The sequence below is a fragment of the Sycon ciliatum genome, chromosome 7, assembly GCF_964019385.1.
Source record: "Sycon ciliatum chromosome 7, ocSycCili1.1, whole genome shotgun sequence".
In the NCBI taxonomy this organism is placed as follows: domain Eukaryota; kingdom Metazoa; phylum Porifera; class Calcarea; order Leucosolenida; family Sycettidae; genus Sycon; species Sycon ciliatum.
In genome coordinates this window covers 30,326,746-30,344,245 of record NC_088649.1, presented here as the reverse complement: position 1 = coordinate 30,344,245, position 17,500 = coordinate 30,326,746, and the positions used below count along the sequence as shown (strand labels likewise).

General features: G+C 47.3%; 2 protein-coding genes across 2 annotated transcripts in view; one reads left to right on the top strand and one right to left on the bottom strand.

Annotated features, from left to right (window-relative positions):
- The window catches only part of LOC135821302 (N-alpha-acetyltransferase 25, NatB auxiliary subunit-like), a 23,548-nt gene extending 14,288 nt beyond the window's left edge, over positions 1–9,260 (bottom strand). The window contains exons 1-7 of the mRNA XM_065334358.1: positions 9,105–9,260; positions 6,664–6,749; positions 4,435–4,573; positions 3,656–3,774; positions 3,250–3,327; positions 1,855–1,957; positions 75–152 (exon numbers count right to left, since the gene is read on the bottom strand). Coding sequence (XP_065190430.1) covers positions 75–152; positions 1,855–1,957; positions 3,250–3,327; positions 3,656–3,774; positions 4,435–4,573; positions 6,664–6,749; positions 9,105–9,159 — 658 coding nt within the window. The 5' untranslated portion in view covers positions 9,160–9,260. The remainder of the gene's footprint in view (positions 1–74; positions 153–1,854; positions 1,958–3,249; positions 3,328–3,655; positions 3,775–4,434; positions 4,574–6,663; positions 6,750–9,104) is intronic.
- A 478-nt stretch (positions 9,261–9,738) lies between these two features.
- The window catches only part of LOC135821300 (tRNA-specific adenosine deaminase 1-like), an 11,228-nt gene continuing 3,466 nt past the window's right edge, over positions 9,739–17,500 (top strand). The window contains exons 1-4 of the mRNA XM_065334356.1: positions 9,739–10,007; positions 10,958–11,038; positions 12,169–12,375; positions 17,102–17,500. The exon at positions 17,102–17,500 is cut by the window's right edge and continues 1,452 nt beyond it. Of these exons, the coding sequence (XP_065190428.1) occupies positions 9,878–10,007; positions 10,958–11,038; positions 12,169–12,375; positions 17,102–17,500 (817 nt within the window). The 5' untranslated portion in view covers positions 9,739–9,877. The remainder of the gene's footprint in view (positions 10,008–10,957; positions 11,039–12,168; positions 12,376–17,101) is intronic.

The following is a 17,500-nucleotide window of genomic DNA, read 5'->3' as shown; positions in this document are numbered from 1 at the left end:
AATGTGGAAATACAGACACACACCCCCACACCCACACATCACCCCCCCCCCCCCACACACCCACACAGCCATACCTAGATTCGAGTGGACAATGTCGAGGGCTCTCTCATAGCGCTGTAGTCGTAACAGGATCATCAGGTACAGACGTACCTCTGGGCAAATGCGACAAGAAACAGAAAATGAACAACAGAGTCAAAACAATGCATGTAGGTAACAGAAAGTAGAAGCAATAGGGCTTGAAAGTGTGACGTCAGAAGTCAAAATCTAACGACAGATAACGACCTTTGGACCCAAGTGGATCCAAAGGTCGTTATTTGTCGTTAGATTTTGACGTCTGACGTCATCATTTTCAAGCCCTATGTCGCTGCAGGCCTCCTTTCAATGAACTCAGGTTTATACACAGCGACCTAGCCAAAGCCGGCTCAGCCGGCAGAATGCCGGCTGGGAGGGCGACCTGCCGGCTGAGACAGCTCCAAGGGTTATTTTGGCCGGCTGGCAAACAATTGAGAGAAATTTTAGTTTCTACAAGTACAAGTATTCGTAGCATGCTGTGTTTGGGGATCATTTTTCTTTCAATCATGTCACCAAGCCCACTATCCTCCGCCAAGGTAAGAGTCGACCACTGTCAGCTGTCGAAAATAGGTCCAGTTTCTGCCACTACAATGTCCGAATAATCGTGGAAACAGAACGACCGGCACGGCGGCAGCGAAAACTTCCACTGAACTGGCAGTGGCACTGCACTAGTGCACTGTACTTGCGTAGATCCCGTACAGTACGGCCTACTGCATGCACTCTACTCTTGAGGTCACGCAGTCACCCACTTGAGGTCACGCATGTAGACTGTAGTGCACTGCACTAGCACTTGAGTGAGATGCTGGAGTACAACCCATATCCGTAGGCGTAGGTAGAACGTTGGCCGGCTGGCAGAAAATCCTGGCTAGACCTCTGATACAGACAAACAATCCGTCATTTTCAAGGGCTCCAAAATCACAGAGAAAGAAGAAAGATACAGCGAAATCTCGTTGAGAAAAACACTGATAAGAGAAACGTTCGCTTTGGAAGAACTCGAAGGATCAGTCGGGGAAGTGAACTGCCTGAAAAGAGAAAAAAGTGCCAGACCCACCAGGACTCGAACCCGTTAAGCAGAACTAGTAACTTACTCATAACTCTATACAGTCCATTTCAAAACTATAGACGCGTACCTAGGCAAAAACCGTTATGCCAGCATCTATACCACATAAAATCTGTGATCACTTTGTGCATAATTTTTTCCAAATTGGGCGTCTGTTATCCAATCCTTTAGAAACTATATGAGAGTAATTGTGGAGCGATCCTGAGCAATATTCCGAAAACTATTCTCAAAAAGTTCCAGCCAAATTTGAAATATTTCAAAAACCCTACGCGTCTATAGTTTTGAAATGGACTGTAGGATAGATCACTGTGTAGTCACTGGGTATACAATTTGGATAAAAAGAATTCTCGTTATTGCGAACAAAATTGTTTTTAAATTAATACCATCGGTCCCTTGGTGTTCATCCTAAAGAGGCTTGAACGTACAGAGCTGCTCAGTGAAATCTGATCGAGTCACTCAAGTACGCGCCGGGCGTTGCGCAACCCTAGTACCTGCGAACACTGGACAGTGGAATGGTGCAGGGTCACGCACACTGGACTCAAGCGACCGGATTTTATTGAGCAGCAATGTACACGTACATGTCGTCGGTGGATTACACGGGGACACAAGGGGAAGCGGGGCAAGGTCGAGCAGCCCCGGGGCACCCCTTTCAAAGACAGGGACCATGAATCATGATGATAGGGACACTTGTAAGTGGGTGTGAAGACCAGTCAACAACATACCTGCCTCGGCTTCAATCTTCTCTTCTTTAACCATTTTATCGGCCATTCTCTCTGCCAGTGGGAGATACACGGTGTTGGCTATGCTGTCGGCTGACTCGTGGGCCTGTTCAGTGTGGAGTAGACACATACATAGGCATGTGCGTGTGTGCATGGTGTAAGAGTGTGTGTACGCGGCATGCGTGTGTGTGTGTACGAATGTTTGAGTTTGTGCACACATGAAGTTTGAACGTATACGCACACGCTTACACACACACACACGCTTACACACACACACACACACACATACCTGTCCTGTAGAGCCACTACCACTAGGGTCACGTGGGCCCCGGAGGGGCAGCAGAGAGAGAGAGAAAGAGCACGCCACCCGATGGCGCTCCAGATGCGACACACACACACACACACACACACACACACACACACACACACACACACACACACACACACACACACACACACACACACACACACACCTGACCTTTGACGCCCATCGCCGGAGGCGATGATAGCAATGCTACGGCAGAAGCCATAGCAACTTGTGCTGGGATTACACCATTCAACAGCTTGCAAGGCTGAAGAATTGACCGTCACTATTCAGCCTGGTCTACACCATACAGCTATTTGGAGTGACATTTTCTGGCCAGTGAATCCCTTTTTTGGTCTTTTTCATTTTTTTTTTTTTTTTTTTTTTTTTTTTTTGTCCCGCACACACATCACACCACATACTCCGGCATGCACTGGCTGTTGGTAACCACCCAGGAGAATGAAAGAAAAGTCAGGAAGAGTCTGAGAAAGAGAAGAAAGACGTGTGTGACCATAATCGTCGGGAATCGAACCCGCAATCTATCGATTGGAAATCGCTGCACATACCACTGCACCATATGGGACACACACACACACACACACACACACACACACACACACACACACACACACACACACACACACACACACACACACACACACACACACACACACACACACACACACACACACACACACACACACACACACACACACACACACACACACACACACACACACACACACACACACACACACACACACACACACACACACACACACACACACACACACACACACACACACACACACACACACACACACACACACACACACACACACACACACACACACACACACACACACACACACACACACACACACACACACACACACACACACACACACACACACACACACACACACACACACACACACACACACACACACACACACACACACACACACACACACACACACACACACACACACACACACACACACTGATAGAAGACACACACTTACATGATATGCTAGGGCACAGCAGACTTCACATACACAGCAGCGACAGCAGGAGCAGCAGCAACAACCTACCTGAAGAAAGACGCTCATCACAGCCCAGAAGTAGTATGGGTTCTTCGTCGGGTAGCCTTTGTGTAACGCGAGTGCGGTCTAAACTCAAGAGCAACCGGAACAACCAGAACAGAGAGGAACAACAGCGCGAGAATAGAAGAATAGAGAAATCAGAACAAGAACACCAATGGCAACACAACAGCAACAGTAACAGTAACAGCACTTGCAACAACGGCAATAACAAACACAAAATCAAGGCCATGGCAAAGATGTTGAGCTCAGCGGCATTTGATGAACGCTTATAGCAGCAAGTTTCGTGGATCACAATAAGCTGAGTAACAGCATCAGAGATCTGCGCTGGTTACAGGATGTAACATCAGCAGCAGGAGCAGCAGCAGCGGCAGCAGTACCCCAAACACCAACTGACCTTCTGCTGCAGCTTGTGATTGCCGACACGCACATAGGACATGAAGAGCTGTGCCAGTAGTTCCTCGCTCGGAGCGTTCCTCTCCACCAAGTCTTCGTAGAAGCGGCACAACTCTTCCGCTGCACGAGGCAATCAACAGTCACAGTCACAACAACAACAACAACAACAACAACAACAACAACAACAACAACAACAACAACAACAACAACAACAACAACAACAACAACACTCTCTTATTGGCCACTGGCTATCGTGAGAATAAAGATTTGAAACACCAACGAAAGCAGCAAAATGTCCAGCCGATCCAGATTGATGATGCATATGCTGCACCTCGTCCAAATTACAGTAGAACCTGTCAAGGCGACCACCTGCCTTAGAGGACCACTACACCTAGAACCAAGGTGCATTGTTTTCTAGTCACATGACCCTGGATGAGGAGACCACCTGTACACAGCGACCACATTTTGAAGATCCCTTGAGCGGTCGTCTTAGACAGGTTTCACTGTAGTTAAATAAAATAAATTCATGGTTCGTGTGAGAGTCGGACTGACTTTTTTGAATCCGCAGAAACAACATCACCCACTCCCCCCACACGCACACACTTACACTTACACTTACACACACAAACACACAAACACACACACACACACACACACATACACACACACACACACACACACACAAACATACCACTCCCCCCCCCCCCCCCCCACACACACACTTATGCCACAATCCTAACAACGCAACGTCATTTCTCATTGGCGAGCTATGCCTCTTACGCTGAGCGCTCTCTCGATAGTAGAGCGTCAGTGCTTGCACGGTGGCTTCCTCGGACTGCGCCACGGCACGCACTTCCTTGATGACAGCCGCGGCGTCATCACGACGACCCATACGGAGCAGGGCAAGACCTTTCAGACCCTGACAACAACAAGGAACAAAAGAAAAAATTCCAACAACAATGAGCTTGGCTCCGTCAACAGTCCCACTCTACACAATACAGATAGACATCCCAGACCTGGGCGGCTTGGGACCGAGCGATTTCAGATGTTGCTTGCCCGGATCACAGCAGCAGCTTCTACAGTCGACCTACCCTTATAACGATAACCTCTATAACGATATTACCCTTATAACGATATTTTTCTGGCAAACCAAATCACTCCATTGACTTGTGTATACAATACCTTACCTCTATAACAATATTGCTATAACGATATTACCCCTATAACGATATAAAATGGGCTGACCAATCGACATTATTTTTCCATTTTATAACAATATCTAGCAGGGGATATGTAAAGCCCACTATCAAGGTAGGGCAAGCTTCACTTGATAAGTCGCTGGGACATGACGAAGTGCAATGGGGGCACCAGTAGGCACCTTGCTGTGTACACAATGGGCATGTACGTCAGTTTTCTGCTATAAAGAGTGTAAAAAATGAACAAAATCCATGCATTATGACGTATGTGTATGAAATGAACAAGTTACCCTTATAACAATATTACCCTTTTAACAATATTTCTTGGTTTGACGCAAATATCGTTATAAGGGTAGGTCGACTGTATATACACTAAGTCAATGCTTCTTTGAACATTTCCTTATGCTGTAAAACATGACATTTTAGGTGCATTAAAATTTCGGTGCCAGCGATCTGCCAGGTTTTAGGTGTAACGCAGAATAAGGTAACCAGCTTTCCCTTCACATACAGTGCATACTCTAGTGCCTTTTAGGTGCACTTTAAATTTAGGTGCCTGTTTTCTCTACCGAAATCACCGAAATTAAAGTTACACCGGAAATAACATGTTTTAGAGTATTTCATGTCAGTGTCCTCCTCCTCCTTGGCAACGGATGCACTTCACTGGAGGTCAGCGTATCTGGCTATGGAGAGTATGCAAAACGATGCCATGGTGGTGTGAACTAGCGGATATTCGAGTATGGACACTAAGGATACAGCGTTGCGTCGGCAGAGTGGCTTCCGGGAGCTAGGCATGCACCAAGAGTTGGGGGTTTCCCTTGAGCTAGTTCATCGATGTGCGGAGACTTTGCAAAAAAAGCAGCTGAACAGAATGATGATGATGTAATGGCATACCGGTAACCTATACTAGCACACAAAGAGACGAAGCCAGTTGAAAATCTGATGAGGCCTTTCGTACCACTACTTCTCAATTCAGTACATGGTGATAATCTCTTCGTGTGCTAACATGTTTCCCTCCGACTAAGTCTCTATACAGTCAGACCTCGCTTAACCGCACACATCTGTTTTCCACAAAAACATCCGGATAGGCGAGGTAACCGGATAACTGAACACACATACTGTATATGCATGTGGCATGTCAAAAGTAGTGACATCATACAGACGGGTCCTATGCAGTACGCCTAGCGTGCCCAGTATGTAAAACAAGCGAGAAAAATGACAAGTGCATGCAACTAGTTAACTGAGTGCTGTCCGCACACACCCAGCAGGTCAAGGACCTCATTTGCTTGTACAACTCATTGATACTAGCTTCTGCAGGCGCTAGCCAGCCACATGCAACCGGATATGACGAAGCATTTTGTACACATTTTAACCAGTTTGTACACAAAATCATGCACCGGTATGCGGATCGCGAGGTCCGGTTATGTTGTATGCACAACATATGCTGCACATCGGTAACCAGCGATTTTCTTCCGGATGGCGAGGGATCCGGATAAACGAGGGATCCGGATAAACGAGGACCGGATAAACGAGGTCTGACTGTACAACCTAATCTGTAAATATACAAAAAAATTGGCATTTCACGATTTCGACATTTCGGTAGCGATATCTTTTCGGCACGGGGTCAATGCTAGTACATTACCAAAGCCGATGTGAAAAATCTCATCATCGTTTTAATTTCGGCATTTTTGCGTCGGTGCCGAATATAGCCGAAATTAGCTAGCTGCCGAATTTTTATATTTACAGTACTCAATGAACGCAGAGAGCATGCGTAAGCCAGCCTAATGTGTTAAGCACAGGAGAAACGTCCACTCACCTTGATGCTGACAAAGTCCTTCTGTTTCTTGAGGATGCGGTCGGCTAGCTGAACTGCCTTCTTGTTGGCAGAGTTGTCCAGCGCCTCTGGAAAGCAGACATGCACAAATATGATTGTATATATTTTATGGAACACACACACACATGTCAACAAACAATGGATCACTCGTAGTGTTTTGCTACTCTGAGTGTCATGCACTGTGTGCAATCATCAGGCAAACAATATTCAATGCAACACACACCGTATTTTCCCGAATATAAGTCGACCTTCTAGGATAATAAAAGCGGAACTAAAAAGGGCTAGTCGTAAGCTGGGTCGACACCCACACACACACGCAGACACACCCACACCCACACACATCCATACCAGCACACGCACGCACCCGTATACACCCCCCCCCCCCCCCCCACACACACACATATGTATATGGAGCACAGCATTGGGTGTATGGAACACATAAGCATACGCATGTCGATAGCCATACACAGATACACACATCCATACACACACACACACACACACACACACACACCTCAGACCTCAGACCTGCCCATCGCAGAAGCGATGATAGCGAACAGCTATGTTAGACATAGCAACTTGTGCTGGGATTACACCATTCAACAGCACACACACACACACACACACACACACACACACACACACACACACACACACACACACACACACATGCGCATGCACACACACACGCGCACACACTCACACACACACAAACACACAACTGCTCATTTTCCTCGTGGAATTTGACTGACGAACAGAACTGCATTCGGGCCCACAGTCGCAGGCACATACAGAATTCGACACAAAGCCAGGACGTCACGCATTTTCTGGAATTGGGGCCGGTCTTTTACCACCGCCTGTCTGAAACGAGGGCCACATCATTTCAGGGCTTCTGTGAGGATTGAAGAAAGTGCCTGCTCTGAACGTCGGAGCTCGCGCTTCCTGCCGACTGGCTTGACACTTGACTGAGCTCCGACGTTCGGAGCAGACACTTTCTTCACTAATCACCGTCGATGTCGCAACATCGTTCGTTCTGAGAGGATAGTTTTCAAATGGGGTGAAATGTCAGAGCGCGCGAACTTCTAAGAGTCTCGGCCCGTGTTGCCGGCAAATACGGTAGTCCGAGGAATCTCATCAATCCAAGAACACAGCGGAGGTGCGCACTCTGGTTGGTTATGCATATACAGTAAAACCTGTCAAGGAGACCACCTGTCCTGGAAGACCACCTGTCCTGGAAGACCACCTGCCCTGGAAGACCACCTGTCCTGGAAGACCACCTGTCCTGGAAGACCACCTGTCCTGGAAGACCACCTGTCCTGGAAGACCACTGCAGCCAGGACCAAGGGATGCTATTTCCAGTCAAATGACCCTGGATAAGGAGACCACCTGGTTACAGAGACCACGTTTTGAAGGGCCCTCGAGCGGTCGTCTTAGACAGGTTTCACTGTACAGTAAACCTGCCCTGAGCGGACGCCCTTGGTGCAGCGGAAACTGTCCTGATACGACAGGACTCCGCTTGATCCAGGGATGCACGTTCGATCCACAGCACTTTGGTGCATGAACACTTTGTCCGGTCAATACAGAATTCCGCCTTGGTACAGGGTCTGGTAAACACAGGATTGTACTGCACAATATCATACTAACTAAAGACCACCTGCCACTAAAGACCGCTTTTGCTGGCACCAAGGGGTGGTCGGTAGTCACAGGTTTTACTGTACATGAGCTCCAAAAACCTTGCCACGTGACACAGGGATGAATTTACTGTTATTTTTTTGCATAGCAGTTTTTGTTAGTTGACGGCGCAAGCTAAGCATGGATAGCCTGTATGTATCGCAGTTTTCTGCTAGTCGCGGTGATTTTTGAGTAGCAGTAGATCGATTTTGCATAGCAAACTGCGATGCGATACCGGATAAATTCATCCCTGTGACAGTACACAGAACACTGGGAAAGTGCGAAATAATCTGGGATCCTAAGGCTAAACTACACCTTTACCCAAGCTTGAACTGAGCTCTAGCCATGTTACAGTTGAATTTCTGATTGTCATGCGAGACATGCAAAAGGTACACCCATTTCAGACATTCACATGTACACGACGTGCACACGTGCACCAGTATGCACTGAACCCTTTTCTTCTATTCTTCTTCCTCACAAATTTCGCTCAGGCTAAATGTGAAAATGCAGCATGGTCTAAAAAGCTGAAGCGAGTGCAGCTTTGCAACGATATGCAGAGCAACAGCCTGATTCTAATTTGCAACAAATCCACTTGCTCCGGCTGCGCTGACTAGTCGTCGCTGAGCATTGCATATGTGCGCCTCGACACACGATGTTCATATTCATAATACCGAGTGGTGAAATAGAAATGTTCCTACATGACACTAATACAAAATAAATAAAAGCAAACAAAATCAGAGTGAACAGCTCACCATAGATACTACGGAGCTTTCGCTCTTGAGCCTCGGGGTTCGCTCTGGACGCCATAACACTGGTTGATGGTGCACCCTCCAATGGAAGTACTGTTTCGAAATAAGACGAAAATACCCAACAAACAAGCGATCCGCCTGGTTTTGAACACAAGATCAAGATAAAACTCAAAAGTCAAAAAATAAAAGGTTGAAAGTGCAAGGCCGAGCTCGCGAGCCGCGTGGAACATGTGGAATGCCCGTACGTACGTACAAACAGCTAGCACAAGGGGAAATCCCTCACAATATGGCGACGCCAACATAACACAAGATTAGTTACGTTATTCTTTTGCACAGAGTTTCCCTAGATTTTAGCCAAACCTTTGAGAAAACGCCCATGAAACTCGTCTTCGGTGAAGGAAAATTCATAAACGAGGAGTATTATAACAAAAAAATGCCTCTGAGTTTCAGATAAACCTGTTTGAAATCTGCAGATCGAAAAGTCGACTACAAAAGTAGTAGTAGTGGAAGGCGAAGCTTCGAAGGCGAAGGCTGGAGATTTGAATCTTCGAAAGTGTGCCACACGTAGATCTACGAACTAACTACTTGTGGATAGTGCAAGTGCGTGTAGTGCAGTGCACTAGTGGTGGATGTGAAATATTATAAATTTTGTTTGTGTTTGACTTTGTGTTTTTGGAGTCGGTGATTTGGTAGCAAACGGCAGTCAGTGTTCGCAGGTAGATTTATTACTATTACTGTACTTCCAGTGGCCGCCATCGTATGATTCTGTGCCGGCTATGGCCTGTTTGGCGGACAGGATTGCGCGCGCCTGCGTCCACCATTACGACAGATGCCTGACGAAGAAAGGCAAACCTCGAGATGGCGTGGAGTGGACCCCGATGGCGGCGGTGGTGGGCAGATATCAGGGTGAGAGTGATACTGCATGTAGTGATGGATACAACACTCAACAGCGATCAATGGGCTACAAACCAGGGAGTCGTAAATTTATAAAATACCCTGCTACAAACTACTTTGTTCTGCACGGTACTGTGCACAGTGTGCAGCAAAAAACCTTGTGATAAGCGACCACTGCACCAAAAAACCTTGTGATAAGCGACCACTGTACCAAAAGGTCCACCTGTATTTTGACACTGATCACCTTGTGCCCACGACCATAATGATCGTCATTACACACGTCCAGGTATCTCTGAAGGCGGTGGGGAGACCGTAACAGCACATAGCGTGTGATGCGATGCAGCTGGTGCCCACTTGAAGAGAAAGCAATGACAGTTATGTTACCTTTATTTTACTTCACCATAGGTACATGTACCAGGGGCGTCGGAAGGTATTTTAGTGTGGTACGGTCAGCCATCTGAAGTACATTTTACTGGTGGGGGAGGGGTGGCTGAGCTGAAAATTTGGAAATTTAGAGCCCAGATCAGTGTAGTTCATTGATTCACGGGGTACCTGGGGCAAAAAGTGGCACGGTCAATACCGTAGTGACCGTACCGTGTCTGACGCCCCTGTGTACAGGCATTGCTGCCTTCTTGCTGTGGATCATGAATGATGCCACAGCTCCTAGACTATGATGAAAGTACTTGTGAAAACTTTGGAATGTTGATTGTAGAGAGCCTGAAGCTTGTGTTGTTCCTTGATGTGATTGTTTGTAGTTGTCATTGTACTTCGATTTAGAGTGGAAACGATTTTTAACTTGGTGTGTGCTTTTGTATGTGCATGTTCGCATACGTGTGCGTATGTGTGTGTGTGTGTGTGTGTGTGTGTGTGTGTGTGTGTGTGTGTGTGTGTGTGTGTGTGTGTATGCGTACATGGCATGATAACAAACTCCTGGCTGGTGGTGTCCTGGACCTGTGGAGCAGATAATTCTCGAGATGATCTCTTTGTCATCTCTATGGGGACCGGCTCGAAGTGCGTGGGCCAAAACCAAATGAGTGGGAGAGGTAAGATGAAGATGAGCTGCATCCTAACTTGATGGTGGTGCTACCGGTATGGTGGTGCGTGTACTCCTGCTGCTGGTGGCACTGATGGTGGGTGCTGTGGTGGTGTGGTGCTGTGGTGGTGGTGCTGCTGCTGCTGCTGGTGCTGAAGGTTGTGTTTCAAACCTTTATTCTCACGATAGCCAGTGGCCAATAAGAGAGTGTTGGTGGTGGTGCTGCTGGTGGTGGTGGTGCTGCTGGTGGTGGTGGTGCTGTGGTGGTGGTGCTGTGGTGATAGTGGTGGTGATGTTCTGAATTCAGACTTAATACACCATCTAGTATGATGACTGAGCGGCCACACTCCCGATATGAACTCTTGCAGTGGCTGCTTTCCTTGTTATCTACTCTCACAATTCTTCGTCTGCAGATGTGCCGGGTGATGTCCGGCCAGAAGTGCACAGCTGGCTTCCTGCAACCAGTTCCCATTCCGCTCGTCCGGCTGTGTGTGCGCGTGCGCACTCGCCTACGCGCACCTCGTGCATACATTCTGAACCACAGTACGGCCGGATAGAGTTTGCATGTGGCCCCAGCAGTGTTCACATGCCCGGGGTGCCAGTGCACGTGTAAGTCCTAAGTACAAGGGAAATGTGCACTTCGGGTCGGATTTCACCAAACACGTCTGTAGTATTATTCCAGCAGAATTGTATTTAAAAAAAGGCATGCGTTGATTGTTGCATTTTGTAAGGATGCTTAGTGTGAGGGCCGGCCATACTGGAGAGCAACGACTGATAGGGTGGTGTTTTGTTTTTGCGCATCCTCTGTCTCTCTGTCTCTGTCTCTGTCTCTCTCTCTCTCTCTCTCTCTCTCTCTCTCTCTCTCTCTCTCTCTCTCTCTCTCTCTCTCTCTCTCTCTCTCTCTCCCTCCCTCTCTCTCTCTATATATATCTCTCTCCCCTCTCTCTCTCTCCTCTCTCTCTCTCTCTCTCTCTCTCTCTCTCTCTCTCTCTCTCTCTCTCTCTCTCTCTCTCTCTCTCTCTCTCTCTCTCTCTCTCTTTCTCTCTCTCTCTCTCTCTCTCTCTCTCTCTCTCTCTCTCTCTCTCTCTCTCTCTCTCTCTCTCTCTCTCTCTCTCTCTCTCTCTGTCCTTTCTTTCTTAGGTGATCTACTTCATGACAGTCATGCGGAAGTGTTGGCGCGACGTGGGTTTGTGCGCTTCCTCTTGACGGAGGTTCGCAGGCTGTTGACCGGGGACGACACTTCTGTGCTGTGTGCTGATCATGAGCGTTCGGCTGAGGCGTCTGGGGAGTTTGCGTGTCGGGTCAAGCCAGGCGTGTCCTTCCACTTCTTCACAACGCAGACACCCTGTGAGTGACGTAGACAAGTTGACATGTACACTGTGAAGGATATTCAATGCACGTCATGCATGTCACATAGTGCATTTGCCACTGTAAGGTCTTCTATATATGGGGTGTCTGCGCGCACTTTACCCATAAATGGGCATTTTGCCACTCAGCTAGCTCCCATATAAGGCGGATTCGACGTCATTGCATATCCTCTATAACGTCACATACCTCCATGGCATGGGGCTTGTAAACCTGTAGTGTGTAGACCAGGGAGTCGTAAAATACCGGTATTTTACGACTCCCTGGTGTAGACTAGGTAGTGTGTATGCAAGGGTTGTAAAATCTGTACTTTATATCCAAGGTACTGTATTACTGTAGAACGGGTAATTTTAGCGACGTAAAAACCCTAGCGAATTTAGCGATCGACTCCTTTTCGCTAAAGTTTCAGGTCGCTAATCCGTTGAGACATTAGTAGTGCACTGGTGATCCGTGAGTAAAATCGCTGCAAATCGCTAAAATAAAACGTCGCTAACTGGTTGACAATGGGAAAACACTAAAATTAATAGTCGCTAAAATTACTCGTTCTACAGTATGCAAGGGGAGTAAAATCTGTACTTTATGTCGCTTGGTTGTCCACAAAGTGAAGGTATTGCTTGATCGACCGGAATCGGTTACGGCTCATCGCTGTTTGGACAAGTGGTACTCCGAGGTCTGATTGCGTTGACCAATAGTCGCTCTCAGTTGGCAAAGTGTGGGAGCCAGAAAGAAGAAGGATTCCGAGAAATCTCTCCGGATCTACTGCCTCCAAGCCGAAGCTGTCATTGTTTTTCTCGCGTGCTGCATACAGTAATGATTGATCTGCACTCTTCTCGGTGAGTGCAGGTGTGTATATTCCTCGCCAGAGATCCATAGGTGACGCCGTTATAAGTTCAGGACGATCGTCAATAAATGAATTCAGTTCCATTTCAGGAAGGATAGTGTCGAAAGCAGTCCCTTTCACCCAGCGTGTCGGACCCGCGGGTGTACGCTTTGCCACAGGCTCACCACTTCCCTCACCCTCGCTATCATCAGAGCCATCAACTTCATAATCTTCATCCTCAGACTCATACTCATCTAGCTCCATCTCTCCTGCAGGTTCCATGATAATTATGGTCATCATCCAGTAAATCATCACACTCGTCCTCAACATCGCTATCCACATTTGCGTCACCAGTGCTTTCGGTGGCAAAATGACCAGGTTCTCAGGTGCATTCGCGTTCTCAACAGCTTCCTCTGCTTCCAGCTGTGTAACTATCCTGGATGTCCTTTTGGGAATGGTCTCTCCTGCTGTGGACAGCTCCATCGGCCATGCCCTGCTACAACAGATACGCTACTTTCTGACGAACATTCAACCGCTCGTGCAAACGCACACGCGCAATCGTTTTTAAATCACAGAACTAACGTCGGGCCGCTCTTCACAAGAAATGTTTCTGAAAGTTTCCAGGAGTACTTTCTTTGTCTTCTCCTCAGCAGATCAGGCGGATACAGGCAGATCAGGCGGATACAGACAGATCAGGCGGATACAGACAGAACAGGCGGATACAGACAGATCAGGCGGATACAGACAGAACAGGCGGATACAGATCAGGCGGATACAGACAGATCAGGCGGATACAGACAGAACAGGCGGATACAGACAGATCAGGCGGATACAGACAGATCAGGCGGATACAGACAGAACAGGCGGATACAGACAGAACAGGCGGATACAGACAGAACAGGCGGATACAGACAGAACAGGCGGATACAGACAGAACAGGCGAATACAGACAGAACAGGCGGATACAGACAGATCAGGCGGATACAGACAGATCAGGCGGATACAGACAGATCAGGCGGATACAGACAGATCAGGCGGATACAGACAGATCAGGCGGATACAGACAGATCAGGCGGATACAGACAGAACAGGCGGATACAGACAGAACAGGCGGATACAGACAGATCAGGCGGATACAGACAGAACAGAAACTTTCCAGTATAATATCTGATACTGTAAACGTGCAATTTTCGGTGTAACTTTAATTTCGGTGATTTCTGCAGAGAAAACGGGCACCTAAGTTTAAACTACACCTAAAAGGCACTAGAGCATGCACTGTATGTGAAGGGAAAGCTGGTTACCTAATTCTGGATTACACCCGAAACCTGGCAGGTCCCCGGCACCGAAATTTCAATACACCTAAAATTACATGTTTTATAGTACACAGTGTACAGTACTGTGGGACGCCGAAGAACGGCCAGGCTGGAATTTCACCAATTTTTCAGAACGGTCTTGGCTGGATTTTTTTGCAGATAAGAACGGAAACTGTAGTGTACTAGAGTACTACTAGGGGTGCGTTTGGTTGGTACGATCTAGAACAGGATCGAACAGCTGGTGCACATGGAGCAGCCTCATGCCAACCAAACGCTACTCCAGAAACAGAGCACATTTTTGTGGAAAAATGTGCCAAACTTGGTGCATTCTTCAAAATGTGTATGGATCACCATGGTCACTTTGTACGGTACGACGAGTCCAACCCAAATTGGGCCAAAAGCGTATGCACGTGATCATTTGGTAACAGAATCGATGTTCCCGCCAGGTTTCACTGTGAAAAAGTGAAACTGCTCGGTCTGCTCCGGCCTCGAGGCCGGAGCAAGCAGAACATGTTCTGGCCGACCCAGAACAGGTGCAGTCCCAACCAAACGCGCTGTTCTGGTGAATCCTGTTCTAGTTCGTACCAACCAAACGCGCCCTAGTACTTCATTGTAATTTTTTTCTTCTATTTTTTCACTTTTTTTCACTATACTGTACCCTAAGAAGTAGAACTTTGCATAAATACAGTCAATACGGTCATCTAGGTTTGGATGGTACTATACTACAGTGCATTTCAAAAATACAAACGCGTGATTTCGAGGAAAAAAAAACCCCGTTAGGCCAGCATCTAAACCACATAAAACCTGTGATCATTTTGTGCGTGGAAATTTTGAAACTGGGCGTTTGCTATCCGATCGCTTACACATCCATATGAGAGTAATTGTGGGTAGGACCTGAGCAGTATTCCGAACGAATTCTCGAAAAGCTCCAGCCAAATTTGAAATATTTCCAAAATATGTACTGCGTATTTGTACATGCATGTACGGGCCAGAAGCCATGTAAACTTGCGTTCGTGCAATGATATATTAATTATGTACATGCACGTGTATGACTGTACCATCGAATAAGAACGAAACGGCTGTCTTTGCGAAAAATAAGAATGTGCTACAGTCCATTTCGAAACTATAGACGCGTAGGGTTTTTGAAATATTTCAAATTTGGCTGGACCTTTTTGAGAATAGTTTTCGGAATATTGCTCAGGACCGCTCCACAATTACTCTCGTATAGTTTCTAAACGACTGGATAACAGACGCCCAATTTGGAAAAATTTATGCACAAAGTGATCACGGATTTTATGTGGTATAGATGCTGGCATAACGGTGTTTGCCTAGGTACGCGTCTATAGTTTTGAAATGGACTGTAGGCTGGAACCCTGCAAACTAGCACGGATTTGTAAAAATAAAAAAAAGTTTTACCTGCCCAAATTCGCCGTTTTACAGTAAACAATGGAACACCAGCGAATTCTTCTACTGTGTGACACGCTATTTTCGGTGTAACTTATTAAATTTCGGTATTTTCGGTAGAGAAAACCAGGCGCCTAAATCTAGATTACACCTAAATGGCACTAGAGTATGCAGTGTAAGTGCAGGGAATGCTGGTCACCTAATTCTAAATTACACCTGAAACCTGGCAGGTCCCTGTCACCTAAATTTTACTACACCTAAAATTACATGCTAGACAGTATGATCAGCTACTTCAATGTACCATCAAGAGTATATAACCCCCCAAGAGTGTGCAACTCTGCATATGGGGTCTCCGGCGGCGAAAACTCACCTCACGTGTCTCAGACAAGTTCGTACTACGTACAAACGAAGGATAGCGTGCGCGCAATCCGAATGTCTGCTGGGGGATTTGCATACCCGCAGTGAGTTTCTGCCAGAGAGTGCTTTTTATATTACTCCGCTGCTCGCTAAAAACGGGCTGGAAACGTACAACTGCGGCCCTGCACCACGTGATGTGAGTTTTCGCCGTCGGCGCACCCCATAGAAAGGGTATCAGCCTCATCAGGAGTTGCACACTCTTGGGGGGTTATACACTCTTGGCACCGTGTTTTCCGGATTAGAAGTCGCACCCAGGTTTTTCACGAAATGCAGACATCCACCCTGGTTATCACTGTTGATTTGATCATCTTAGTATAAGCTGCGCCGACTATTTTTTTAGGTGAATTACAAGCGTTTAAAGGGTGGTTTCTACTCCGGAGAATACGGTACTAACAACGAAGACATATCCATCCAGTATACGGGCACCATATTTCCCCGATTATAAGTTGCACTCGATTGTAAGTCGCACCTCTGGTTTCTGGTTTCACCCATATTGTTTTGATATAGCGACTTCATTGGCAAGTCATGCTCGATTGTAACTTGTAAGTCGCGACCCCCTTTTCGCCCTTGAATTTTAATGTGAAAAGGTTCGACTTGTATTCGGGGAGATACGGTATATGCAGGAAAATGCAGGAGATTGGGTATGCGGGATAGGCAGTACCTGTGCTAAGGTGTACAGATTTCTAAGCTCCATTGGGAATACCGAGGTGTCAATGTTCCTTTGGTCTTTTTTTTCTTTTTTTCCCTGCCGCAGGTGGCGATGCTTCGATATACAAACTCCCTGGCTGCCTCCTGCTGCCCACGTCAGGAGCGGACAGTGAACGCAATGCGGCCGGTCCTGCTGCTGCCGCCAGCACTACGACAAAGTCGACACATGCACCAGCTATCTCTGCTGGTGATGTGGCGACATCATCGTCGAGCAGTGCTGTATCGGCACGTGCGGTTGAGAATCATGGCGTCACGCGGCGTGACTGCAACGGAGTTAACCCTCCTCGCAGAACGGCAGACTTGGATTGCCGCCGCACCGGAGATCATCTGTCGTCGCGTTCTGCCCCGTGTCCGGCCAGCAGTGCGGATGTGTGCACATCGCCGGGCATTGCCACGAAACGCAAACGCAGCGATGTGACGGAAGCAGACGGTGCGTTGGGCTCGG